This window comes from Caloenas nicobarica, chromosome 9 (genome assembly GCF_036013445.1).
Source record: "Caloenas nicobarica isolate bCalNic1 chromosome 9, bCalNic1.hap1, whole genome shotgun sequence".
NCBI lineage: Eukaryota > Metazoa > Chordata > Aves > Columbiformes > Columbidae > Caloenas > Caloenas nicobarica.
Genome location: NC_088253.1, coordinates 14950070 through 14976846, shown reverse-complemented (window position 1 = coordinate 14976846; position 26777 = coordinate 14950070). Strand labels below are relative to the sequence as shown.

Sequence of the window (26777 nt, the reverse complement as noted above, 5' to 3'; positions counted from 1 at the left end):
TTTCCTTTAGCTAACATACAATCTCAGAAGAAATAGTGTTTCCTGTTTTCAAGGAAACATTACTGTGGTGAAAAGAGTGTGTGTCTGGGGTTTATGGACATTGAGAGTGCCAAAGGAAAATGTTGTCTTGTACAAGATGCTGGAAAACATATTAAAACTAGATGTTAGTTCGTAATGTAATTATGCATCTTGTATTCAATCAAGAGCAGACTAAGTATGATAGTGTTGGAAACCAAAGTGCTATTTATTCATTTATCCAAAGAAGCAGGTAAACTCTCACTAGAATTACGATTATCAACTGCTCAGTAGTCTGTATACTGCTTTTTACAGAAGCCAAAGCTGGTTTTAGGGTGTTTTAAGGAGAAAGACTTTGGATAGTACAGGAAGATGAAAGAAACTTTGTTGATGGATAAGTTTGCTGTTGTTAAAATAATCCCTTCTGCTTTCATAGTCAACTGATGGACAGAAACCTCATGATCCTGGGCTTGAACATGACTGTTAGCAGCAAGTGTGCAGGAACATATAGAAATGTGTCTCCCTTCCAGGCCAGTTAGCTGCCAGGACCACCTCAGCATCCCCCCGATGCTGGGCTGTCAGTCTGTCACTGTGCTGCTGGCATAGGCTTGATCTAGTGGCAGGGATTCAGTGCTGCGTGTCAGCTGCCATACGTGGGCACCAAGTCCCTGTCTGCAGAGAGAGTTGGCGTTGCAGGAGCTGTCCAAGGAGCCTTATGGCTTTTGAATTGTAGCAAGTAATTGATCCACTGCCTCCAACACATCCTCTTCGGATGCCACAGAGGAATCCTGGCTTCTGGCTCAATAGAGTACATCACAAGGAAATAGATTGCATGAAGAGAATAATAATGTATGCACTTGCCTAACAGTTTTTGAAGCATTCACTAATTAATTCTCATAATGCTCCTAAAAGATATGCTTCCAACATTACTAAGAGGTAAAATGAGGAATGAGGCTCTTAAGAGGTATCTGCTATGTCCCTGGGTGACTCAGGATAAAGTTTGTAGAACTGAAATGAACATTACAAGCAAAAACCAGTTCTATCGACTAACTTTCCTGATGAATCCCTGTATTGACCTGGTTTAAGGCACAATCCAAAATCACTCCAAAGTAACTGGAGATCTCACCTGGGAGCAGATAAGCAGGTAAGGAGAGGGGAAAAAGAAAAAGTAAAAAGTGCAACGGAGGAGTAATGAAATTCTTCCTCTGTGCTTTCCCGGGGAATAGGGAAAAACATGTGAGCAGAGGAAGAGCCATTAACATCCCAGCTCCTCAGGAAGCTGTGCAGCCCAGGGGAACCAGTTTGGGCAAGTTACATTGGGACGTTGTGGGTCTCCCAGCAGTGGTGTGCAGCTCTCCTGTGCATGGGTGGATGCTCCAGACCTCCTGTGGGGGTCCAGTCCTTCCCTTGAGAACAGCTTGAGGAAACTGTGTCATTTCTAGTGACAGCGTTAGTCCTTTCTGTAAGCTATTTGATGGACAAAGAGGATAGTCTGGCTTAAAGTTGTGTCTTTCCTTAAATTAGTAGATTCACTCTAGTTCAAATGAAATATCCTGGTATTATCATTTTTGCAATTATTTTTACTTGGCGTAAACTTGGTTCTGCCTGAGGAGTGCACCCTAAAAGCTGCAGTGACAAAAGGAAGACAAATAGTTGCTTCTTCTCCCCTCGTATTCTATAAAACTTCTGCACCTTTTCAGGACACCGGATCACTGGAAACCTTTATCAGTGTCAAAATAAATGGTGTGCAGCTCCTGCCTCCCCACTAGAGGAGCAGTGCTCGGAGCAGAAAGCATGCCCAGCAGCAGATTTCAGAGTAGGGGAAGGCGTCCATACTCAGGTCTGGAAGGTGCCAGCACCTGACATGGGATCATCAGCATGGTAGCCGAGGTAGTTTTGCCATTTTGCTTTGCAGGGAAAAGGAGAGAACAGCACTCGCTGCATTTCGCCACCCATTAGTGGTGACTGCAGCAAGACCTGTGTCAGCTGAAGCCCAAACAAGAATTTGCTCTTAGATTGCAGGTGGGTGGCATGTGCCACTTTGTCAGTGTGGTCCTTTGTAATGACTTGTCGGGCTCGTGTCCTGTCTATCAGTGTATCTCTTCAAAGTTTGCAGGCACCTTTCAATTCAGGCAGTCTAGGCTATTACACATGCGCACGGACCTAGACTTGAACTCTTCAGGACATCCAAACGGTAAAATATACTGTTAGAAATGTTATGCATTTTATTGTATATCAGGCTCCATATACTTCGCCTGTCCCATTGCCTTGCACCAACACATTCGTCTCTGTAACTCATCGTACAGTCTTCTCCTTCCCCATCTAGGCATGCAGTGCTGAAGGTGGGCTGTCCTCTGAGGCACGAGATGGTGGCCGGACCTGTACCATTTAGGAAATGGAGAAATATGTTAATAGTCAAAGCATTTTAATAAATAGACAAAAGTAGAGGCTTCAATTAAGTGTGGCTTTTATTAAGTTTTGGATGATGAACTTTCAGAAAGCTGGAAGTAAGACAATCTTGTGACCTAAATAATTACCAGACTTCCTCCTGTCTGGGGAAAATAATGAAATAGATTAGCTCAGACTCATTTCATAAAGAATTAATGGTGGAAAATATAATTAATGCCAATCAATATATGTTAGTGAAAACAAATCTTGTCAAATTTAATGTGATTTTTTTGATGGGATTGCAAGTTGGTTTGGTAAAAGTAGCAAGGTTAGGGTGGTAGACTTCTGTATGGCTTTTGTCTTTCTTCAGTGTGACATTTTGATTACTGCAAGCAAGCTGATTCCAAATTAATGGATGATCCTAAATTAATATTGGGAAATTAATTGGTGCATATTGAATGGATTAAAACTTACTCATCCAGTGGGGAGCTAGTAAATTGGAAGCATGGCTGGTGCATTCAGTACTCCTTTAAACTCCAGAGACTCAGGTCTTGGTCCTCACTCTGCCACCGCCTTACATTGTAACCCCAGGGATGTCAGTTAGCTTTGGCGTTTTATGTTCCCTGTTTGTAAAATACCAATACTGAATTCAACCCCTTTCTAAAAAACACTTCAAACTTTATTGATGACAACCACCACATATTATTATCCATGGCATAAAGTCCTGAGCTGCCCAGTTTTAGATCTTATGTGTGGTGTGTTCTTTTTTTTCCATTGGAGTTTTTTTTATTCAGTTGCATGGCAGAAAACCTGGCTACTTGGAAAGTTTGCAACTAGCCCAGAGGTTGTGTCTAGTAACTAGATACACAGCCAGGAAGACAGTGATCCACATTGCTCTGTGTCAATTTGCAACTCCATAAATTGGGCCACAGAAATAACTTAAAGCCAAATGTATTGTAGGATCACAAGTAACAAAGAATGGGTGCACTGAGGAGCAGGACCTCTGAAAGAGACTTAAAGCTCATAGGGACCATATATTTGAAAACATGCAGTTTGTTGGCTACAGGGTCAATGCGAACTGTGGGGGTCCCACCAGAGCCTGCTGAAGGTGGTGCTGCTTGTGCAGCTGATGCTGATGTGATTGCTGCTCCCAGGTCTGGTGTTGGCTTTGCAGAAATAGGTAGGTTTGAAAGGGTTCAGAGAAGAGCTCTGAAAATGCTCAAAGGATAGAAAGCATGCTTTGGAGGGAAAAGATCTTGGGGTCTGTCGTTTATCCAAGGAGATAGTTTGGCAAGCGGTCGGAGCACAAGCTTCATATTAAAGAGCCATTTGACGGAAAGGAGTTCTGCCTGCTATAGATAATCAGTCATTTGCACAAAGTAATGAGCATTTCAGCAGATTCTTCTTAGGTTATGCTACATGAAGACAGGATATTTTTCTGAAAGTTATCGTCTTGTTCAGCCACAGCTCTTAGGCTCTAAGCACGGATTAATTCCGGGAAGTCCTCTAGACTGCATGAGTTTGGAGGTCATGAGGAGTGATCTCAGTGGTGCCTTCTGGCTTTATAATCCAGGAATTGAGTCAATTAGTGATGTGATTTACTTTTTTTTTCTGTTTAATTCCAACCCTAGCTTTCCCCTCATTTGTCTCTTCTCTGTTCACTTAGTTATTTTTGCTATAGCAAAGTTCCTCCTTTGCAGGATGAAGGAAGAGCTCTGTGTTTCATTTAAGGAGAGTTTTTTCTGATATTACTGGGGCCAAGATTTGGTCTCACATGAGTTGTAAGACCGCAAAAGTGTTTTGATGCTACAGATAGTTTGAAACAAAAATCTGATCTCATTTTTACCTCTGTGTGCCGCAGGCCAGGCTGCACGTATGTGCTGCCAGGGGACCAGCCCTGCTGCCCACCTGCGGAGTCCCGTGTGCCCTCTGCGGGGGCTGCTCTGCCACCCTTCCCCAGCCTGCAGAACACCTGCACTGGGTGAAGTTTCATCCCATCTGAAATGGGGCATGGGAGACTCATGCAGGCACTTTAGTGTTATTGTGCATGCAGCAAAGGAACACGCCATACTATTTTTATTGTTAAATATCCGAGTTCTGAATTTGACAGCGTCCTCTGAGGAACTAGAACTTAAGTCAGCTGGTAGCCAGGAGCTGATGTCGGGCCAACCCCAGTGTGGAGCTCTCCGAGGCCCTGGAGAACAGTGCTTGCTGCATGCTGCATCTGTAGGAGGCATGAGGGATGGAGCGAGGAGCAAAATGTGCTCTGAGGCCAAAGCTGTGAGGATATCCTGGGCCTCAGGCCATGCTTGATGGGTCGGAGAGGCTGCAACAGTCAAAGCTGTATGGCTGTAATTCTCTTGCCCTATTCATCTTCACGTAGAATGACTGAAATTGGGCAGGTTTTCCCCTGAAACAGACAGTTTGCTGCCCAAGGGTTAAAAATTAACGTGGTTGTTCTTTGGTGTGGAACAAAACCTCCCTGTCGGCCGTGCCACCTAAAAATAAGCCCTGCAGAGCTGCGTAATATGTCTTGCAACAGATTTCTGTCATCTCTGCAGCTTTTTCAGCTTGAACCTGTGCTCCTACCCGTCCCTCCCGCTTCTTGGTGCCAACGTGGTGTTTAATGGCATCTGCAGTTTGCGACCTTTGTGGGTTTGGGGGTTTTATTTTTGTATCCGTGGCTATGTGAGGGTCTGGGTGTGGGGAGATCAGGAGGAGGGTGAGCCCCATCCTCTCCCCAGGCAGCGCGGGGCGGGAGGCGCAGTCCCGGGTGGTGACCGCGGCTTGAGCCGGCCCCGGCGCGGCGCTGCGCTCCCCGGCGCTGCGCTCCCCGGCGCTGCGCTCCCCGGCGCTGCGCTCCCCGGCGCTGCGCTCCCCGGCGCTGCGCTCCCCGGCGCTGCGCTCCCCGGCGCTGCGCTCCCCGGCGCTGCGCTCCCCGGCGCTGCGCTCCCCGGCGCTGCGCTCCCCGGCGCTGCGCTCCCCGGCGCTGCGCTCCCCGGCGCTGCGCTCCCCGGCGCTGCGCGGCGTGGCCGGCCGGTGTCGCTGCAGACCGCCCTCCGCGCCGCGCACCGCCCGCGCCCCGGACCGCGCCGCAGCCGCGGGGACTCCCGCCGGCGGCCAGCGCCCCCGCAACAGCGGAACGGGGAGGGTGGAGAGTTCTCCTGGGGTCCACATCGCCAGCGAACGCGCAATAACCGCCAGTCATCTGCGTTTTAATGAGACATTTGGTAGATTTTTAGCGGAGTGCCCGGCTAAATAGCGATTTCTGAGTGTTCGTCACTCCGTTTACAGCCCGACTTTTTTTTTTTTTTTTTTTTTTCCCTTCTCTCCCCCTCCTCCCATTTTGAAGATAATTACTGGTTAATTTCGTATGAAATTATTAATGCGGCTTTCAAGTATTCGTATTTATATGCGGCTGTTTAAAATCTATAGGGGTAATAAAAAGATAAACTTTAGTTTGTGTTGCTGGCTGCATGTTCAATGGCAGCTGATACATTGTCCTGGCAGTCCAAACTGCTAGCAGAAAACGACCTTAGCATCTTAATTTTCTGTTAATAACAGAATCTTAATATTATGTTAATAACTAGATCTCTTGCTACAAAAGTAATCAGACTGTTTTCTGAGGAGTTTTCAAAATTCAGTTTAAAGCTTCAGTCTTAGAGTGCTTATTCCTAATGCTCCTGATTTCTAGAATTCTATTCAAGCAAAAACAACTGCATCTTATTTGTAAGATTTTTTTTTTCTTTTCCTTTTTTATCCTTTTTATTAGTTTGCCTCCTAGTTGCTGGGTGTATATGGTTTATCCTAACAGCCGTTTGGAAAAGAGGAGTAATATTGGCAGATAAAAGAAATATTTGTTTCTTTGGTTTCAATGTGAATAATGAGAATTTTTTTTTCAGAGAACTTACACATGCAGAGAAGGGCAGAAAAAAATTTGTTCCTAATTGTGTACCTCATTTACCCAAAGAATACAATTGTATGTGCAAGTTAAACTACTGCATGCACATGCTAAATTAGATATTTGTGTGCGCAATTACTTAATTTGCATGTGCAGATTAAGTTAGCCCAATTAATCACTGATAGTCTGATTTTACACAATTGTGAATCCACTGATGGCAGTAGAGTTGTTTTGCCACAGATGCTGAAATAACGTTACAGGGTGATGAGTCCAACTTGTACATAAGTGAAGCACGTGCTCTTGCAAAAAATTGCTGTCTAAATGCATTTTATAACGTGTCAGTTATCATCACTTTTGAGGATATGTTATTTATGAAAACCAGTAACAGCTATACAATATTTGATCAATTGTTATTAAGACCCCCACATTAGAACCATGATTCTCACATCTGGACCTTTTGTTTGGACTAATTAGGGTGATGATCATAGATTCAACCTGCCTTAAATCTCAGATGTATGGAGTGGGCAGATTAAGGACATTTGTTCATAATTAGGGTTCCTAAATGGAAATCTGGGAAATGCTTCTTGGAATATTTATAGTCTTGTACCAACAAGGCTTCTCTTTGTGCACACACTGTCTGTGCGATGAGTATTGCATTTACTGTATATGTGTGGTTGGTTCCATGCGTTCGTTTCAAGCCCAGTCTACCATGTGTATTCTCTGTGCAAAAGCTAGGGTGGAAGCCATCAAAATTAAAAAGCAGCTCCATAAAAGGTACCGTATGTCACGTAGTATATTGTCACTTCTTTGGGGACACGCTGTTTGTCAACCAAATGGTGCACCATGTAGCCCTATGGACACATGTCCTGATATATCCTCACTTCCCCTGACATGGAGCTTGCCAACTGGGACCACTCGCACTCCCCAGTGCACATTACATCCAAGCAGTTGAATGCACACTCGGGGCTTTAATGTAGCCATTACTGATGGCATTTGCAACTAGATTTAGGCTAATTCTTACTGTTGTTTGGCGTGGGGTTTTTTTGTGTGTGTGTGTTTTTGTTGTTGCTTTGTTGGTGTTGCTTTGTTGTTGATTTTTTTCCCCAATCTATTGTTTTATTTAATATATGTAGCCAAAATCTAGAACTCCTCTACCCTAAACATCTCTGAAAATGAGAGGCACCTGCTGAACTTTAATGCTCCTAATGCTTATTACTTGGCCAGCAGGAACTGGTGTGACTAGGGGGCTTTTTCCCTCCACAACAGATGACACAGTTCCTTTCTGATGGATGTCTGGTGGTTTTTTTGCTGATATAGTTGTGCTGACAGTCCTGGAGCCAGGAAAAGTATAGAGGAAGTTTTTCCATGGAGTCAAATGACGCCTGGTGTGTTGGTATATAATCTGCACAAGGGTTACCTGGGCTCAGGCTGCATACCTGGTTCCTTCTGCTCACTCATGCGTGTGGAAGCTGCTGCTATTAATGGCTTTTTGCTGGTTTGTTCTTGTCCCTGGCTATCAAGCTGTGCTGCAGAGAGACCTGTAAAACCCATTTCTGTGACGGACTAGACTGTCACCACCCAAAACATGCAGCATGGCGCGTTTACTGTGCGTCGGTGCCCCAGCACGGCGGGGAGCAGGGCTGTGTGGGGCAGCCCCCCATGCCCACCACTGCCTGCACTGCCCGCAGCTCAGGTCACTAAACTGAGCAGCCTGCTCCTTGGGATAAAGCTGCAAGAGGAAAAATGCAGACAAAATTGCAGAGCATGTGCAACCCGTATAGTACATGTGATTTTTTTTTTTTTTTTTTTTTTTTTTGACCTGGTTTTGTTCATTTTTTTCCACGGGTAGGATTTGTGGTGCTACATCGTGTGACTATATTTTTCCAAGAGGACAAGGGGGAAAAGGGGATGGGAAAGGAAAGTTGGCTAGAGTGTGAAAAGGAAACATTTCTTCCAAAATATAATTTTTAGTATGTCAACATATAAATGTGAATTGTTCTGATCAAATATTTACTGCTATCGGGAGCTGTGTAGAACATTAATCTTAATTTGTTTTTCTTTTCCTCAAAAGCAATGACTCTAACATAGCTAGAAGATCTATGTCTTTAAAAATAAATAATGTAGCAGAACAGCATATTCTTCAGTATAGAAATGCTAGCCTGTGGCATCTTCTGCAACTACAAAGCAGTCTCGAGCGAACTTTCTTTCCTTTTTATTAATAATTCCCTAAATCAATGAGGAATCTTTAAAAGTTCCCTTTCACTTTCCTCCTGCACTCCTCACAGCTCCAGCTCTTGCTCACGCTGGCTCGTTTCCCACCACATCTTATACGTTTGGATAAATCTGTTCATGTAATTTTGGGAGTGTAGGCTGCAGACCGCTAATTCTACACGCAAATACAAAGCGACTTTTCTCTTTTCTCTTTTATTTTTTTGGTTAGCCTGGGGTTTTGAGTTTTTTCCTGAAGGTGGCAGTGAAAGAAAAAAAATAACTCCCTTTGAAGATTTAGGAATTTTATTACAAAACAGATGGACAAGTACTGTATTTTACCCATTTCCCCTTGTGCCCATGAGCGCTGACAATGAAAACTACAGCTCCTATAAAGTGCTGATCAAATTGTGAAAGGTGGCCTTTCCCAGCAGCCTGGCACACTCTAGCATTATCCCAGCTTATAAATAAACGGATGGGCTGAGCCACTTCGGCTTTTTTTTTTTCCTCTTAGTCCTTACCAAGATAATTGAGGATCATAATGGTGGGAAAGGACTGCAGTCATCATTCGCTGCCTGTCAGGTATCAGTACTCATCTTCGTGTCATCCGTCACCATTGAACCACTCTGTCATCTTTCCCCAGCCTTCAGCGCCGCTCCTTCTCATCGTGTTCATTATCTCCGGCTCCGACCAAGCCCCCTCCCCCAGCCCCTGTAAATGCATCTTTGTGCGACTCTCAGTCTTCTGATTATGAATCGATGATCATGTGGTGTAAGAGAGATAGATGGCTTTTAGTTCCATCTTGTCTTCTCTAATTGTAAAATATTAGTTACATTAGACTGTGTCTTTTGATTAATGGAACTTATTTGGAGTGGCCTCTCCCAGCCCTCCCCCTTCCAAAGTCCTCCACTGACTTTTGAGAATTGAGTGATTTCACTTAAAGCAGACAAATAGGCCCTTCAGCGAGGAGATAGCTAAGCTCTAATATTGTGGGCAAAGCAAGCTCACAGAGCCAGAGTTTTGTGTGTGTGTGTTTTTTAAAGAAAGGCTTCAACTCTAGCTAGACAAATACAGACCATTTATTAACGTACGTACAGCCGTGCTATTTTGCAAATCCAGCAATTCTTATAAAGCTGCAGAACAGGACATAAGGCTGAATGCCTTCTGAATTAAATTAATCTTAGATAGGAATTAAGAGCATCCTCGCTTTCACTTTGGATGAAACAGGTCAGTCCAGAACTTTGATGTATTAATGCTAGCATGAAGTGTTATCTTAATACTCTCTTTTATACTTACAGGACATATCATCAGCCAAATGTCTTTTCCTTGTACATCTGACACTGTGAGACATTCGTCCTTTAATACAGAATTTATCTTATTTGGCACTATTTACCTAAACATGGTCTGTTGATAAAGTCCTTGCTGTACAAATGGAAAGGCAGTTGACTAAATCCCTTATTATAAATAATCACTGTCTATCTTTCAGTGTAAATTCAAGGACATGTTCACTTTCAAGCTATCAGTTCAATTAGAAAAGGTCTATTCACTGTCGATGTCTATATCTCATGGAAATAGGAAAGCACAGTTAATAAACAAATCAAGATATTTTAAAAAATAGCACAGTGGATTATGAATTCTAGAACCCACGCTGATGGTGACACTGTCAGGACACATGCTATAGAAAAATATATGCAAACGGTTTTATCTAAATTTTTTATGCTACCTTCAGGACTTAAATCTGACCTTTGTGCCTTCCCCATGTTGCCCCAGTACTCAAATCTTTATCATTATTTCAGAAGATACTGAATGTAATGTACCTTCCATATATTGAAATTTAAAGAATAAGTTTATGCACGTATAAAATGCTACTTAAGCCTTATTCAATTTACTTCTTTCTATTAAAGAATAGGAAAACTGGTCTGCGGTTGTGAACGGTGTGAGTAGGATAACATCTCGGGATGGATGCCTGCCACAGAGCTGCGAGGCGGGAGTGGGGGCTCAGGGTCCCATGGCTGCCCCCGCTTTTCCTGAGTTTACTGTGATGGCTGGGGCAGTTTCTTATTTCCTAACCACTCTTGCAGTGGTAGCCATGTGATTACAGAAAAACCTGTCTCCTTTCTTTTAATATGAAAGTAATTCTCTAGCCTTTAGAGTTACGGGAAATGCTTGAAAGCAGGAATCCAGAAAGCTGGGAATAGTCCGAAAAGAAATACAATTTTTTTTTTTTTTTTAAATATCTCATGATATTAATCACATCCTACGGAATTTAAAGGAGCTTTTCCAGTGGCCCAGATCTTGAATAACCAGAGGCTCAGCCTGCAAGGGCTCTGTACGCTAGGTCAGCCCTGCTCTCCTCCATCCACATGCAGATCCAGTCCTGCGTTCATCTGTGATCAGAATTTGGCTCCTGATGAGTATTTCCACACAGTATTTACCACCCTAGAAGGAATGATTATATTTAATGGTGGAATTTCAGTTGACTTCTCAATATGTATTGAGTTGACCTTTAAGTTAAACCACAGATTAATTTTTTTTAGTTGTCTCTTTAAGTACATTTATAGACCTCTCTGTTCTGATTAGCATAACGGTAGATAGAGAAGACTTACTCAGGTCAGATTATTTGTTGAAATCAGAGGAATTGCATGGCTTCCTCAGAAGGCAAATATTTTGGCCCCCTCTAACCACCATATACGTTAATTTTGTTGCAAAATGATTTTGGTTTATACACAGAGACACCCAAGTGGGTATCAGTTTTCTTGAAAGCCTGGAGCCTACTATTGATTTCATATATAAGTAAACCTTCTCTCTGGAAGACGATGGAAGTCAATGAAGCTTACGTGGGATTGAGTGGCTCTCCCATAGGCAGCAGGGCTTGGAGCCAAGCTTCAGTGCACTGGGTACCAATGGCAGGAACAGTTATCTCCTTGCTACCTGACATGCTATGTTTGGCTTCGGTTCTTCAGAGATAGGTATGGATCACTTTTACTGTAAATCATAAAAAAAAAAGTACCCAAACTTTCTAAATGGACACTTTGTGTCCCACTGCCCAGGTATACTTCAATACCTTGGACTTGTACAATTTTATTTAAAATAAAGTCCTCAGTAGCACCTTGTCCTCTGAGTACTGACTATCGCAGAAGTTATTAGAGGGGAATTTTGGTTTTGTTTCCTTTAACAACTAATGGATTTGCTGCTTATTCATCATGTGCCCTTTGCTGAGTGGCAACGCTTGGGTTTAGAGACATGGGTAAGACCTAAAACAAACCCTCAGCTCTGGCTGTTGATTATTGGTCTATAAGCAATATGTAGAGCAACCAGCCAGTTCTGGGTGACCTGTAGTGACTCTAAAATTACCACCCTCCCAATTAGCAGCTGATGGCCTCTCGCTGGCCAGGGGAACCCCAGCCTGCAGACGAGTGGTGGCCAGGACAGTGCTGCCCGGGCACCTCTGCAGGTGATGTGCTGGTGGCCCCTCATGCATCCAGCATCCTCAGGGCCCTCTGTCCATCTCATACTGGCAGCGAATAGCACAGAAAAATAAACGCAAAAATAAATACAAAAGGAGCATAGATTTGAAATGAAACAATGTAATGTGCCAGCTTTTAGCCCCAGGCAAATTTTCATGTCTCTCTTATGAATCTTTGTAAGTAAGGGTTAGGCTATGGGGCCTCAGCTCGGAGACAACTTATGCTCATGTATTGTGTAAGTGCGTGTGTGTTCCCACACAAGCCTGTGGGATGACTTATAGCTTTATTGTATGCATAACCTTCAGCAACTTGCTGAATCAGGGCCTAAATACTGAAATATTCTTTAATAGTACTGGCTCCACCATGAAACTCTAGAAGGCACATTTCCCTCTCAGTGTCTCTCCATAAGTCTCATCAATGATAATGGAGTTACATTAGGCACATCTAAAGTTAATTATACAGTTACCTCCCTCTTGGCCCCTATTTGTCAAAGAGAATATGATAAAAAAAAAAAATCCTCTGTCTCCTAACATTTATTTTTATTTGAATTCTGATCTGCCATCTAGATGAAAGAGTAAAGGGCACACTAAGACTTTAGGTAGGTGGGTCTGGATGTTTGTTAGCTGAGATCTGGCATGGGAAATGTTGTGTTCAGAAAACCTGCAGAAAAACATCTATGGAAACCAAAGCAAAAGAAATATTTAGGGCAGGTTGTTAATAAATGGTAGCTAAGATCTTCTTTTTTAAAATGAAGTGAGTGGGTTTTAGGGATGCTGGTTTATTTCTAAGTATGGATTTAGAGGGACTCTTCAACTGGAAAAAAATGCTAGTGTTCACTAAAAACTCAGGAATTTATAATGTAGAGATGAGGTTGAATGAAACAGTAGATCTAGAAATTCTGCAATTTGCTGCATTTTTTTAAAGTTTTTTTTTTTTTGGTTGGTTGTTTCCTTTAACATGATCTCAGAGTTAAATATGGTAAACCAAAATTCTCTATCCCAAATGTAGGTCTCTGAGTGTTTAGATTTTGACATACGTGCACATTGCTGAGGGATGCCAGGTTTGTCTGGGGATCCAGTAGCTTTGACATATTCCAGTTTACAGTACCTGAAGTGTGCTCAGTTGCTAATGCGTTTTACATGCAAGATCACTGTGCTTCAGCACGACAGCTAAGAAAAATGTCATTTTTATTTTTAATTGGAACAGGATACGATTTGGAAAAAAACCAAATCTGCCTCTTTGTTAGATATTTGTTCCACAAGAGTCCAGTCAGAAACCTTCTAGTACTTAATAAAGTCAAATTCCTCACTGAGCGTTCCTGCAAGCTCCCGTGGAAGCCGGTTGGAGTTGCGCATGAGTACCGAGGGCAGCATTTGCCCTTAGGACTGAATTTCCCAACTGACTATTCTTTTAGACTGTCTTTTGATTAACAATCTGTTTGCAGCAGGCTAGGGCCAGAGAGGCAGCGAATACCCCACTGTTCAAATCTGTGGCAAAATATTCTGTGGAGAGCAACTTAATAAAAATCAACTTGCTCCAATAGTCATTGAGAAATACCTCAACTGTTAGCAATCAATCGAGGGCTGAGTTGGGAAAAAAGAATACAAAAGGACATCAAAGAGGTTCTCATTCCCAGTCTATTGCTCTATTTAAGGGTCCTATAATTCGGTGAGGTTGTGTGCTAAATAATTTGTAAGCCTTCAGAACATCCAGGTTATTGTTTGTGGACAGATGGTGCATCACATTTTATTGCTTATTCCTTCTGTGGTTTCTCATATGCAGGACTGATGTGCACTCTGAAGTCTTTGTTTCCTTGCTAAAATCTCTAATCTAAAACAGGCAATCAGGCACACAGACAGTGCTTCAGAAAGCATAATCATAGTTTTAAAGGAGGAAAAAACATTTCGGCTGCAGTTAGGAAGCAGATGTGTTCCCCGAAAATGCAAAAGGTTATCAGAAGTATTAAAATAGGAAAATAGAGATGGAATTCGGGAGCGCCGGGGAGAGCATGTATTTTATTTCAGTACTGCAGGGTAGGTGTGCCTTTTCCTAGGCTACCTGCTTTGTATCTGGCTCTCTGTGGAGCTGGTGCAGCGAAAGCCTTCGGAGACCGGGTTTTGCTTCCACCTTTCCCCCTGAGATTGGCAGTCTTTGTCTTTTACAGGCAAGGAGCAGCCGTGTTGTGATCCTGGAACCGCTGCTGCCCTGAAGAGTTAAATCATGTTGATATACAGGAAGGAAATGGAATAGACTAACTCTACTCTTTTCTTCCTACGGATTTTTCTTTTTATTCTGAAGATAGAATTACTGTTTGTAAGCATCTGAAAGTCATTAGTGGCTCTGCAGTCTGTCAGGTGCCGACGCAAAAAACTGCTGAAACTGAACGGGTTCCTGTGCGGAGTGCTGGGAATTTGTCATGTGCTGATGAGCAGTTATAATAATATATGAGCAAATCACAAGCATTCTGCAAATTAATCAAATTTTTTTTCCCCTTCTCCCTTGTCTCTGGGAGAGTGGCTTTGCCGGCAGACGTAGGTGAAGCAGTTTTACTCACAGATGGTAGCTCTGGCATCAGATGGAATTTATATAACAGTAATTCTGATTTCCTGCCAAAGTAGCACTGAAAACACCAGGGAGATTGTACAAGACAAGTCATGTGGTTTTGCTGAGGTTGTTGTGGGAAGTTTAAGGGGGGAAATCTCAAATTTTCCTCTTTGCATTTATTGTTTTAGCCTGAAGGGCCAGAAATTGTACGCCATTCTGCCATAGGCGAAATCCAACACATCTTTTTTTATGAATTGTGCTGAAAGAGTGCTTCCCAGCTGTTGAAACTGCTGGTGGGGAGGGAGCCACATGACTCCTCATCCTTTCCCGTTCCTTACAAGGATTAAAGGAGGGAGGGTTCAAAAGGTTGCTGCGGTACATGTTAGAGTGAGGCAGGGTCTCCCTTCCCAGGAAGCGATGCCATGTTCACTTAGGTTATACTCCCTCTGGCACAGCGAAATAAAGGGGGGGCTTTGGGGAGCTTCAGTAAACATATCGGCAAAGGGTCTTCCTCCTCATTAAAACAGGGGGTTTTTTTGAATGAGGTTAGTCGAGTAGATTAAGCTTATTACTTGTGTGTCTGCTGACATTTCCAGTTAAAACAGTAAAAAGCAGAAACGAGGGGTTTTTTACCTGTTAAGGGTAAGTGCTTGGTGCACTCCTGATACAGCCGGTGGGTCCAATCCTGGCCTTGTTCAGAGCAGCACAGACCTGTTCAAACCAGGGGCTTGTCACAAGGATGCGGGTTTTAAAAACAAAAGCAGTCTTCTCTAGAAAAATATTACGGTGTTTTTATAATAGCAGTGTATTGAGTAATGCATGGGGCATAGCAAGACTGCTGTGACACTAAAAGAAAAAAATAGAGGCGAGCAGAATGGGAGAACTTTCAGGGGCTGTTTTTAATAAAGAGGTGAATTCCTTCTGCAGTAGGAAAAATGATAAAAAGATGGCGTATCAGCTACATTATGCAACAAAGTAATGCTGCTGTGTTTTTATAATGTAAGGCACTGCCCATTTGTTTTGGTTTACGTGACTGCAGTGAAATAAGTGGATTAGACTGAAACTTTAGCATGCTTCATTGCAGCTGGTTGCAGACATCTGTCATTCCTCAGCCATACATTCTGGATCATGCCAAGAAGAAAAAGCAAAGTCTGACACCTTTCATTTTAGAGAGCCTTTTATAGAAAAGAAAAGGAGAAGGGGAGAAAACATTTCCTTTGTGACTTAATAAAAAAGACACTTCTTCTGCGACAACATTAACAGCACTTTCCAGAGGGACAGGTCCTGCAAAGTTAATGCTCAATTTATTCTTTGCAGCCTTTTAATTTTTAGTATTTGAGCTCCTGATTTCTTGAATGGGATATGATAAAAATACGTGTTTTGTTTTTTGTTGTGTTGTTTGTTCATTTGTTTGTTTGGGGGGGGTTGTTTGTTTGTTTGTTTTACAGAGGCCTTAGCTCCATGTACACCTACACAGGAGATGCACCTGGTGAGAGGTGGGCTGCTGTGGGTCCCCTCTCAGGCTGCACTCGTGGTAATTCAGTGCGGCGATGGCACATAATGCTGCAGCATTGCTGATAATGAGTTCTTCTGTGAACTACGCTCACAAAATCCCATAAACAGATAAGAGTAATGTTTTAGTGGAATGATTAGTGGGCTCGAGGATAATTTGAAATATTAGCCATTAGTAAGCTGGATATTTATTTACTTAAACTGTTTTGGTTTTCCTCAGTCTCTTTACTAACATGCTGCTCTAGATAGAGAATCATGAAGTACATGACAAGTTGTAACATGACAAAATACCATCTGAATTATCCAAGTTACGTAACAAAGCAACAACTAAAATTCAAGGAGAACATGCTCAGCCTGAGTGACACAATACGTGCAGAAAACAATTATTCTAGCTTAGGGTCCCACTTCAGCAAACGTTGTAGCATGTGGAGAGTTCCACCCTTTCACATTTACGTGCTTTGGGGACCGCTCCTGGCCCTGACCTGGCTGTGTACACAGGGCAGGTCTTCGCACGGCGCAGGCTGTGTCACTGTCCTGTTCCACACCAGCTGAGGATGAGACACGTTGAAATGCAGGCAGGAAAAATTTAGAAAGCTGAGTATGGGATTTTAAAAATTCTATTCCACCAAATAAAATAAATAAGCTCAAGACAGTTGCCCAGAGTGAAAGAGAAAATGCTATTGTATTTATGAATTGCTAGGCAGAAAAAAGGATATTTGGTAGTGAAATATCATCACTGACAAGGCTTTTCCTATTAGCACCTCTGAACTGCACGATCTCTTCACTAAATCCCAGTGCCACTAGTACAGTGTTTATTCTGGGAAATCATAGGTACATTACATTCAAGTAGAGTTTCATTCCAGAAGTCCTAAATGCTCCTGAAATAATAAGCATTTACTGAGACAATTAAAAAAAAATTACAGAACATTAGACAGAAAACTCGTGAATGACCTAGTAGGAAAACTGAGGTATTTTGCTTGAGGGGCTTAGAATGTGAATGTAGTGTTATTGATGTGATTAAAACAAGTGAAGGAGTGAACAGACATAACAATTAATCAAAATATGTAAGTAAAGGCAAAGGTGGGACTCTGAACATGTGATTTTGACAATCAGAAGGGCTCAGGGTTACTTTAATATTAGAGAAAAGCCTGCCACTTACTTCTGAAATATGTTTCCTTCGCTGCAGTCTACTTGGATCCCCAAAGCATAAGTGAACAGGGAGGCTGTGGGAGGGCTGGAACCCACCGACCCTCCGGGCTCGGGTACCGCTCTCCTCTCATGCGGAGGGGCTCAGGCTGCAGAGATGCGGGGATGCACCCGCCGTGCCTCTGGGCTTTGGGGGAACAGGAGCTGGTACCAGAGTGGGGGCATGGCTAGAGAGGAATGCTTTGATTTTTGGCCAAGCTGTTTTGAGTTTAGGATTAGGAAGGGGGTTCTGACTGAGGAATTTATAGATTGTCATAACTGTTGCTATTATAAATTTAGTCAGAGGTGGCCTGCTCTTTACAACAGGTACCCAGTGCCCTTGATAAGAACTCTGTCCTCTACTTATGTGTATGAACCAAAGTAAATAAATATGAAAAATTAAATGTAATTAAATTTCCCAAAGCATGGGACAATGATAGTCTGGCATTTCAAGCTCAATCAATGACAGCATTCCCACTAACCTCGTTTGGAGCCCACTGAGGCACCGGGCTCGTAACTCATGTTGTCATGTCAAACCCGAACTGGTGAGCCGGCGTGCACGGGTGCTGCGACGGGCGGACGCTCCCGCCGGCAGCGATCTGAGATACACGGCTCCTTGGAAAGCAAAGTCTTCAGCTGGTTTTCAGGTGAATTTTTGTTTTACAAGGTTCACATAATGTTTAATATTTGTTTAGAAGGACTTGTTCATTTATTCTGCTGATGCTTTGCCTTTTTTTTCCAAGAAAAGATCCGTTTCTTTCGTAAATCAAAAGTTCCAGTGTGAAAAACTTACTCTTCTGAAAAAGAAACAAACCCTGTGCTAACTGTCCAGAGCTGAGTAATCCTGTTACCTCATTAGATCTTCAAGAAATGTGAAATGTTTGTTTTCCCAGGAATTGCAAGTCTCCATTATATTGCCAGCGACTTCACTGGCCATTTAGTAATTTGCTTATATTTAGTGTACTATAGAGGGCTAGCAAGTTCCTTGGTCTACTTCCAAATAATTATAATTTCCATGCTCTGTATAACAAAGGAAACAAGTGTTAAATTACTGATATTTTCCATAATTTTGTGACTGATTTGTTTAATAAACTAAAAGCATATGTATGAAGGAAAGTGACAGAATTTTCTACTTATTTCTCTTTATCATGAGTGTCTAGGTAGTTGTTAGCCCTGTGTCACACTGATTTACCTTTGGCTTCCTTTGGGTTCATTTATTGGTAGTTTTGTTTTTAATTATTCTGCTTTTAAAGGAAATTTTAGTGTGTGATAATTAGTGCTTGTAACCTTTTAAGACAGGAATTGAATTGTTAGTTCAAGTGCAGTTTTTATTTTAGGGGGAATGTGTGACATTAGCTTAATATTTTAATAATATGTGTTAAATACAAAGTGTAGCATCAACTTCTGCTTTTCCCTGCCATCATTAAACCCTTTAGTGTGCTCATCAGCAAGTTGAAATACCTACTCAGAAACACCAAACACTGTATAATATACTAAATCAAGAACAGACCCCATCTTTGATTGCATTTCAGGAAAGCCATGTAGGTATCTGAGCATTTAATTTGATCCGATGAATGGAGAATTTTTTTTTTTTTTTAAGTTAAAATCCATGAAACAAATTAGTTACAGATGAGGTATTTTCTTTCTTCAGCTCTTCTGCAGCCAACGACGGTTCCGTCATTTGCCACCCTGCTACTGCAGGTGCCTGTAGATCACGTTTATGTCTCGGCCAAACACCGGGGCTGCGGTGCTGCGCAGTGGCTTTGGGACGGGTCTTAAACCCAAACTTATCCTTCCTATAACCCACGGCAGGACAACGGCTTCTTGAGATGGCAGCTCACACTTTCAGACCTGAGCTGCTCCTGGAAGTGTCTGATCTGCGTTAACGAGGGGGGATTTAGGTCTCTACTCTGGTGCCTCTTATCGCGAACAATTCCTCTGTTTGCTCTTAGGACTGTTTGCAGGATTGAGCCTGAAAATGAAGGAATCCAGTTGAATGGGGGGTGGTCAGGGGCTGCTACAGCTTTAGGTGCCGCATGCAAACCACGCAACCCCAAGCCTTAGCTTTGGTAGATGAAAATGTTCCCAGGCCTTCCTAAAATGCAGATAATTATGCTTTTGTGTATATACTTCTACAGTAAATCATGAAAAAAACCTCAGGCATGGCTTTTTGTCTTTATGTTTTTTTCTGGTCAACATGAAATAGAGTTTTTAAAATTCAATTCTTCCTTTTTTTTTTTTTTTTTTGGTAATCCAATAAAGATATAAACTTCACAGAATGTTATTTTCCCAGACGACCATCTTGGTTGGTCCTGGACCTGTGTGTAAATAAACATATACTTTTCAATTGTTTTATAAAAACTTTTATTACATGTATGAACCTGATTGGATGTACTTTAATCTGTCTGCTATTTTGGGAGTTTCATAAAATGCATATTTCGAGACCAATAAAGTGGAATGGCTCAATCAGAGCCATTATTGTCTATTGGACAAATACATTTTTTCAGCATTTTCCCATCCATACTGTTATGTTCCAGATCAGAATGGCTGCTTTAGAGCTATTCTGCTCTCCTGGGTAATGTATACAGTACTTGGGATGTTTGCTGTGGATAGTAAATATATTTATGAAAATTTATATGTTAAAAAAAGGAAATTGCGCTAGCCAAGATTTAAATGAAAATAGTTCTCCCTTTGCAAATGCTTGTTATTATGCTCTAATAGCGTCACTTTAAAATGGCAGCATTCACCAAGACGCCTGGGACCCTGAGGTTGTGGTCTGAGAAAGTCAAGTCTTCAGCCCAGTAGTCACTGCCAAGAACTGGAGATGCTCAAAGCATCTTTCTTCCTACGTGGAAAGCACATGGCCATCATTGCCTGCTGTTGCTTTTGAGGCAACACACACTTCATCTGTTTAAAGATGATTGTACCTCAAATACAAGCTTGTGTAGGAAAAGAGATTTAAAGCAGCTCTCCTCGGGGTGGTCCAGGCTGACGGAAGGTCTGAACATGGCTTGTTGACTTGGCACGGTAGCAGATGTGTGATTACATGGACCATTCCATCAGCAACGTTGTGGGACTGAGCATCTCGGTGCAGGAGGTGGTGTCCATCCATCCTGAGCCACTGCAGCTGCTCCTCAAGAGTGCCTGGTCATGGCTGGAGGTGATCCTGGCCATTTGGGTTTGCTAAAGCAGCCCAGGAGGTCAAGTCCAGATCTTCAGTGTCCAACATCCCAACTAAAGAGATTTGCCTCCAAGAAATTCAAACCTTTGAGGCTTTTCAAATAGTTCTTAGTGAGAGAGTAATTTATTTCTTTTAAAGAGGTAATTGCTGTTATTTTCGATTTTTACTGGAAGGATATTCTTAAACAAGGCAAAGAAATCTGAAGTGAGTTTGCCATATTGCATTGCAGTAAGTGCTATAGCCATTGGCCATCTAAGGAAAAACATTCTGTCAGATAATCGTGGCCATTTTTGCATTTTAAGGGAACAAATGTCATATCTAAGGAACACATTTTATTCAGGACTTAATTATAATTTATAGTACATTGCACAGCATTTGTTTTCTGTTCATCGTTTTATTGCTCTTCTGCCTTTTCTCTAAATTTATGCATTAAATTGTGTGTCTGTATATGTGTATCTGTGTGTATATATGTACACATATGCAATACAATAAAAAGTGGTGTAGTGGGGACAACAGACGGCTTGTGTGTAATGTATTATTGGCATTTTTCTTTCAAATTACCGTTTTCTTGCTGCTTTGGGAGAAAGCCATGATTTTGCTGTGATTAGTACACTTTTAACAATCTGGAATAAATTCCTGATCTTATTCATGTGACTAGTCCAATGCCCATTTTTACGTTTTAGTGCAAACCCCTACATATGTGCCTGTAATACCACAAAAAATCAGATGTTTCTTTGTGGAAATTTTTATAGAATTTGGATGCTGATCAAATATTTTTAGAAGTGAAGAATTAATGCAGCTTGACCATGTAAATGATTTTTTTAACGAAAAAGGCTTTAGTATTCATCACTCTCCCTCTCTTGTTTGTGTATTCCTTTGTGCTAATCTTAAATAATGGATCCATATCAAAGTTAATAAATTAGTAACTATTAGCAGTGTTTGGATTACAATAAGTAACCCAATGACACTTCGTTGACATTGACTTTTTATGTGTTCCAATAATACATTTTGAGTTTTAAAGATAAGAGAAAGCGAAATAGGGTTTGCGAGTATTTGATTCCTTAACAACTCATGGGTAATGGCTTTGTTTAAATCCAAGGCCCTTGGTTTAAATATGCTTTCCTTTAAACGGTCCTAAAACCCAGACTTTGAGATCCATGTCTTTCTCAAAACCTGCATTTCCTGACTCTGTTCGGCCGATGCACCGTGTTGGGCTGCATCAGTCATGCCATGTTATGAAACCTAACACGATGTGACTGATGCAGGCTGACGTGATGTGTCACAAAGCAACATATCAGATCACAAACTTGAAAGAAAAGAAAACAAACTTTTTTTTCTCAAAGCCTAAATTAATGAAGTGGTATGTATTTTTAAAAATGTGGACTAGTTTCAAACATTGAGGGATTTTTCTAAATATGGGTCCCACACAAAAGTTCTCCATCCTGACCAGAAAGTACTCCCACCCATTACTCCTCGTTCTCTCCAGGGTACAGTCAGAACTAGAGGTGATGAGCCTTGGGTCATCTCGGCACTGCTGCTGTTGCTGGGTCTGATCCTGGAAGGTTTGGTCACTTCCAGAGGACACACCTCAGCAGATGCTGGGATAACCACCCCTTGTTGGCTCACCTTTACTCTAATTCACCTTACTACAAATACAATGCATTACACATTAGCTCATGAACTATCAGGAAGATTTTTTTTTTTTTTCTTGGAAGGGCTTTCATATAATTTTATTGGAAGGTATATAGTGGGTAAAATATATATGAACTATAGCTTGCTAAGAAAGAACCTACCAACCGCTGCTAGATAAAACGTTATAAATTTATTGCCAACTTATCTGGGAAGGGTTATTTTAAGAGCCTGCTGCCCACAAGTTTTTGAGCTAAAATTAATGGATGGGATACCTTAGAGAAACGGGCATTTTCCTTCACCCCTTAGTTACAAGAGAATTGCAGATATTGTTATCTTGCAAGTGAGAATAATCTCTAGTTTTTGTACTACTTCTGCTGTAAACAATGTACTGCTTGCTTTCCTATGACCCTCAGTCTGTATACATATTTATATATTATTCATACTGGATTAAAAATGAATGTGCTCTTTACCACAGTTGTACTGCATAGTGACAATACAAATTAACTTATTGTGTACTTACTTTTCACAAGGCAGTGATGTGAAATTTTGATGGCCTGAAAAAGTCAGTCGTGGGGGAGGCAATGCAGAACTGAATCCTTGTAGATGCACTTTATATTGTCTGATTTATTAAAGTGCATTGAATTAATAAATGACATTCTCTGTATGGAATTGCGCAGTTTTGAACTTGGTTCAGCGGTGGGCAGAAAGAGTTTGCTTTTAGTCTGGTGCATCTGAGGTGCTTAGCTCCATTTGTACTTTCTGAATTCCTCGTTTAGAATTTGTTCTTTGCAGGAAAGAATTAGGATGACTATTCAGTGATAGCTACATGTGGGCAAAGAGCTGTTTGGTGAAATCTCACACTGTTGGCTAGTGGTACCAATTCTAGCTAAAACTGTGTAGTGCATTTCTGTGCTACGTGATGCTTGAGGGGTCCAGAGGGTGGCTGATGGGCACTTTGTTTCTGCTCACTCCTGGAATCCCATCGCTCTGTCTGTGCTCCCTGAGCAGTTATCAGGGACTTTATATCATTTATGGTACATTCAGTTGCTGGTAATTGCAGCACACAAGGAGAACCAAATAGACAGGATATCTTTTTGCTTTTTCCTTGGCATCAATAAAAACAGAGTAAATAAGGCTGCACCATTTGTCACAACCTAGCAGGGCATCTTCTGTTCTTAGCAAGGGAACCAGTCTTCAGATGGTCAAATGAAACACCGCAAATACTAGAAGGGAGCTGGTGCTGCTGGTGTAGATAGTCTCACATCTAAGTGGATGTAACAGTGGCAGGCCTTCATCTTTTGGAGGAAGAGAAAAGTCACTTCAGGTCTTCGTGGAGCAAGTCTCCTTTCCCTTTACCCAACATTTGTCCCGCTTTGGCCAAGGCATTTCGGCACCTCCCCAAGCAGAGTATGCAGTAGGCCTCTTATCTCTGCCCAGTCAGAGTCATTGTCCAGGATGGAGGAGGAGGAGAAGGAAAGAAAGTCCAGAACCCAGCTGTGAATTTTGGTGACTATCCGTCTCTGACAAAAACCAGAGGAGATGTAACGGTTTTCTTAGTGGTTTTTGGTTTTGTTTTTCCTGAGTTTTCAAATATTCCTGTGTTTTCTGAAGCAATGAAAATCAGTCTTTCTCTGGACCTTTTTCATAGCCAGACAGCTTTGAGAGTGCTTCCAGTTTTCAAAACTATTATATTCAAAATTTTTTTTGAATTGCTTCTGTAATGATTTTAGGACTGATTTCTAAGAGGCACTAGGGACACCTTCTATCTCTTCATTGACTATTTCCTTATATCTTTCAGCTGAATTTTTTCTATAAAAGCCCAATCCAATTTCTGTAACATTATCTATGTAGGTTTCTTCCATTGCTATTGCTATGAAACTTTCTACTGAAATTTGACTTTGTAATGATTAGCAGCTTACAGATTTTATTTCTTTTTCCTTATGAAGTTGTTGAGGAAAATGTCTGTCTTTATCTCTGGAGAGAACTAGAAGATCAACCCACAGTCTAGCCCAAGATTTATGCATAAACATGCATATTGGAGGTCTTGGGGGGGTGCTCACACTTCTGGCAGTCTTCAACTTGTAAAAGCAAAGGGTGGAGAGGAGCTTTCCATCCTTGAGAAAGGAAACATGCCTGTAGTCCCGGGCATGGGGCTTAGGTAGCTGTGGACTGGATTTAACACTTCTTCCCTCTGTTGTAACAAGTGGTATGTTTTGGGGGACTCAGCCTTCAAGTGGTAGTTTTTATGTTACAGTAAAAATGGCAAGTAACTTGAGCAATCCAGAGCACTGATGGTGGCTCAGGTGAGTTTACTCTGCTAGAGATGCTCATGCTGGTGTGCCAGCAACAACGCAGGGTTAAACCAGCATTTCTTCAGGGTCCCATCTCTGCTGGGGGGACTATGGCAGCATCCCCACTCCGGTACAGGTAACATCGGGCCAGTGCACAACAAGTGTCTATTTGCTTATCTGCTAAATTCCCACCTAAAACAGACGTGAGACGGTCCCAGACCCTTCCCACATAGCAGGAAGAATAGTTCTCCTCCTCTCCTACACCAGCGTCTGTTTTATGCCTGCTAGGCAGTACCACAACAACAAAGGAAAATGTGCTTTTCAAATGTGGAGATAGGGTATTGTTTTTCACTTATCCTGGCTTTATGTAGATGGTCTGGCACATTTATTTATTCATTTATTTGAGCAAATTAAAGCACGCTAAGCGCATTTGACCTCAGATGGTCCTGGTTTAAGTTAATTTCAGAGACAAAGCTCATAAAGTTCCAGTAAAACACATCAACAACTTCCCAGCATAGGTTGAAATGTGATTGCTGAAACATAACCTCCAAAACCAGATACAGCATGGAGATTCAAAGTCACAATAATCTGAAAAATATGGGAGAGTATATTGATAGCCTTACTGAGAAGTGATATCTTTCATTCATGCCTTCGTTTTGCAGTCGGTTGCTGCTTCACCCACAAGAAGTGCATCTATCAGATTTTGTGCATTAACATTCCTTTTCTAATCTATCTTGGACATTTTATTTTAAAGCTGGTGATAACCTCGGGCCCTGGTCCAGCAAACACTTATGGTCTTGCGTATCTTTACTCACAGGAGTAATCTCACTGGAGTAAATGTTTGCAGGTTTGAGGCCTTGGTTATCTCAATTCGTTATTTCTTTCCATTAAAAAGTAATCTGTGTGATTAAAATAAAACATACAATTCTTTACTCCGAAACCCACCCAGAGACAAAGTGTGTTTATTAGACTAAGGGTCTGCACATTGTCATCCTTGAATTGCACTTCAATAAAAAAGATAATTAACAAATGTAAAAGAAGGCAGTCTCGTACGCAGTTGCACTGTATTTACAAGAGTTTAGTTTGGATTGTAGACTAATGGATTTACAGCTGGGTCTGAGGAGGCAGATGAAATAGCTGCATTTCTCCAGGAAATCGGAAGCAGGGAATTTTTAAAATGCAGGTTTTTAACTATGCATCATGCAAATAGCACAGATTTCTTATTCTTGCGGAAGACAGGCGGTGATTTCCTCCACCAACAGGAGAGATTTCTGCTGGGGGGGTCTGGTGTATACACTTTTGTCAGGCTGCGCAACAGGCGGGTTTGCAGGCGCCGCATACATAAAATAAAAAACTAACCAGACTCTCATCTGTCACGCAGGTCACAGGCCTTTCCAGTGCAGATACTGCCCGTACAGTGCCTCTCAAAAGGGAAATCTGAAGACCCACGTTCTCTGTGTCCATCGCATGCCTTTTGACAACAGCCAGTATCCCGACCGCAGGTTCAAGCGCTCCAGAGTTGACTCCGAAGCTTCTGGGAATTTGGAGGAACCTGCAGCTGCCAAAGCGGGGAGCTCGGCAGAGCTGGCGGAGGAGGGCGGCAAGGCCCAGGAGTGACGCAGCTCAGCGGATTCAGCTCCATACTGCAGTAGCCTTTTACACCGGGTTTAGATTTGCATTTGGGTGAGGGTCAGCAAACTGCCTTCCAAGGGAAAGAACGGCGTGCAAATTCCCAGAAGTGTACAGGATGCTGAAAATGTTCAAATATATGTATGTATACACGTACACATACGCGTGCATATATATATATTTAAACACACACAGAGATAGTCACACACACATTGAATATGTATCTACACACACACAAAATACACACATTCCATATGTTTGTGTGTGTGAGTTTAAATACATATATTACACATGCAAAATAAATTTCCAGCCTTTGAAAATGGCTGCTAAACTGTTACCTGGCAACAAGTACTTCCAAACAATGTAGGTGGGATAATAAAGTGATTTTAAAATGTTAGGAGGTCGTTACTTATTTAAAAAGCAGGGCAATTTCAAACTTTAAAGTGGTCTTTGTCCAAAAATAATGCTCTTAACAGAAAAATGATACCGTCTAAACGATTTAGTGTTGCCTTGAAGATTGAGGGGCTGTGTTTTCATTGTTGAAAACACCTTTATAATATGACACCAGCTGCTGTCATTTGCCTAGCATAGTAATGAGATGTGTTGGTAGACTGCCATGGTGCCAGTCTGACTGGAGCTGTCATTGCAGAGAAAATCAATTCAAGTGGTGTTGCAACTGCAGGATGGGAGAAACCTTAGACGGCCCATAAGCTGGGGTCAGTACTGACCTATATTGAAAAGTATGGTGGTATTACATTTTTACATTTTCTTTTTTTTTTTTTAATATGCAGCCAAATGAATCAATGGTTAGAAAAAATCTGCAG

At 41.8% G+C, this 26777-nt stretch overlaps 1 protein-coding gene across 1 annotated transcript in view; it reads left to right on the top strand.

The window, feature by feature from the left end:
• Positions 1-26319, top strand: part of ZNF536 (zinc finger protein 536) — a 183595-nt gene extending 157276 nt beyond the window's left edge. Inside the window, exon 4 of the mRNA XM_065641111.1 lies at positions 25706-26319. Within this exon, the coding sequence (XP_065497183.1) occupies positions 25706-25941 (236 nt within the window). The 3' untranslated portion in view covers positions 25942-26319. The remainder of the gene's footprint in view (positions 1-25705) is intronic.
• Positions 26320-26777: the final 458 nt, after the last annotated feature.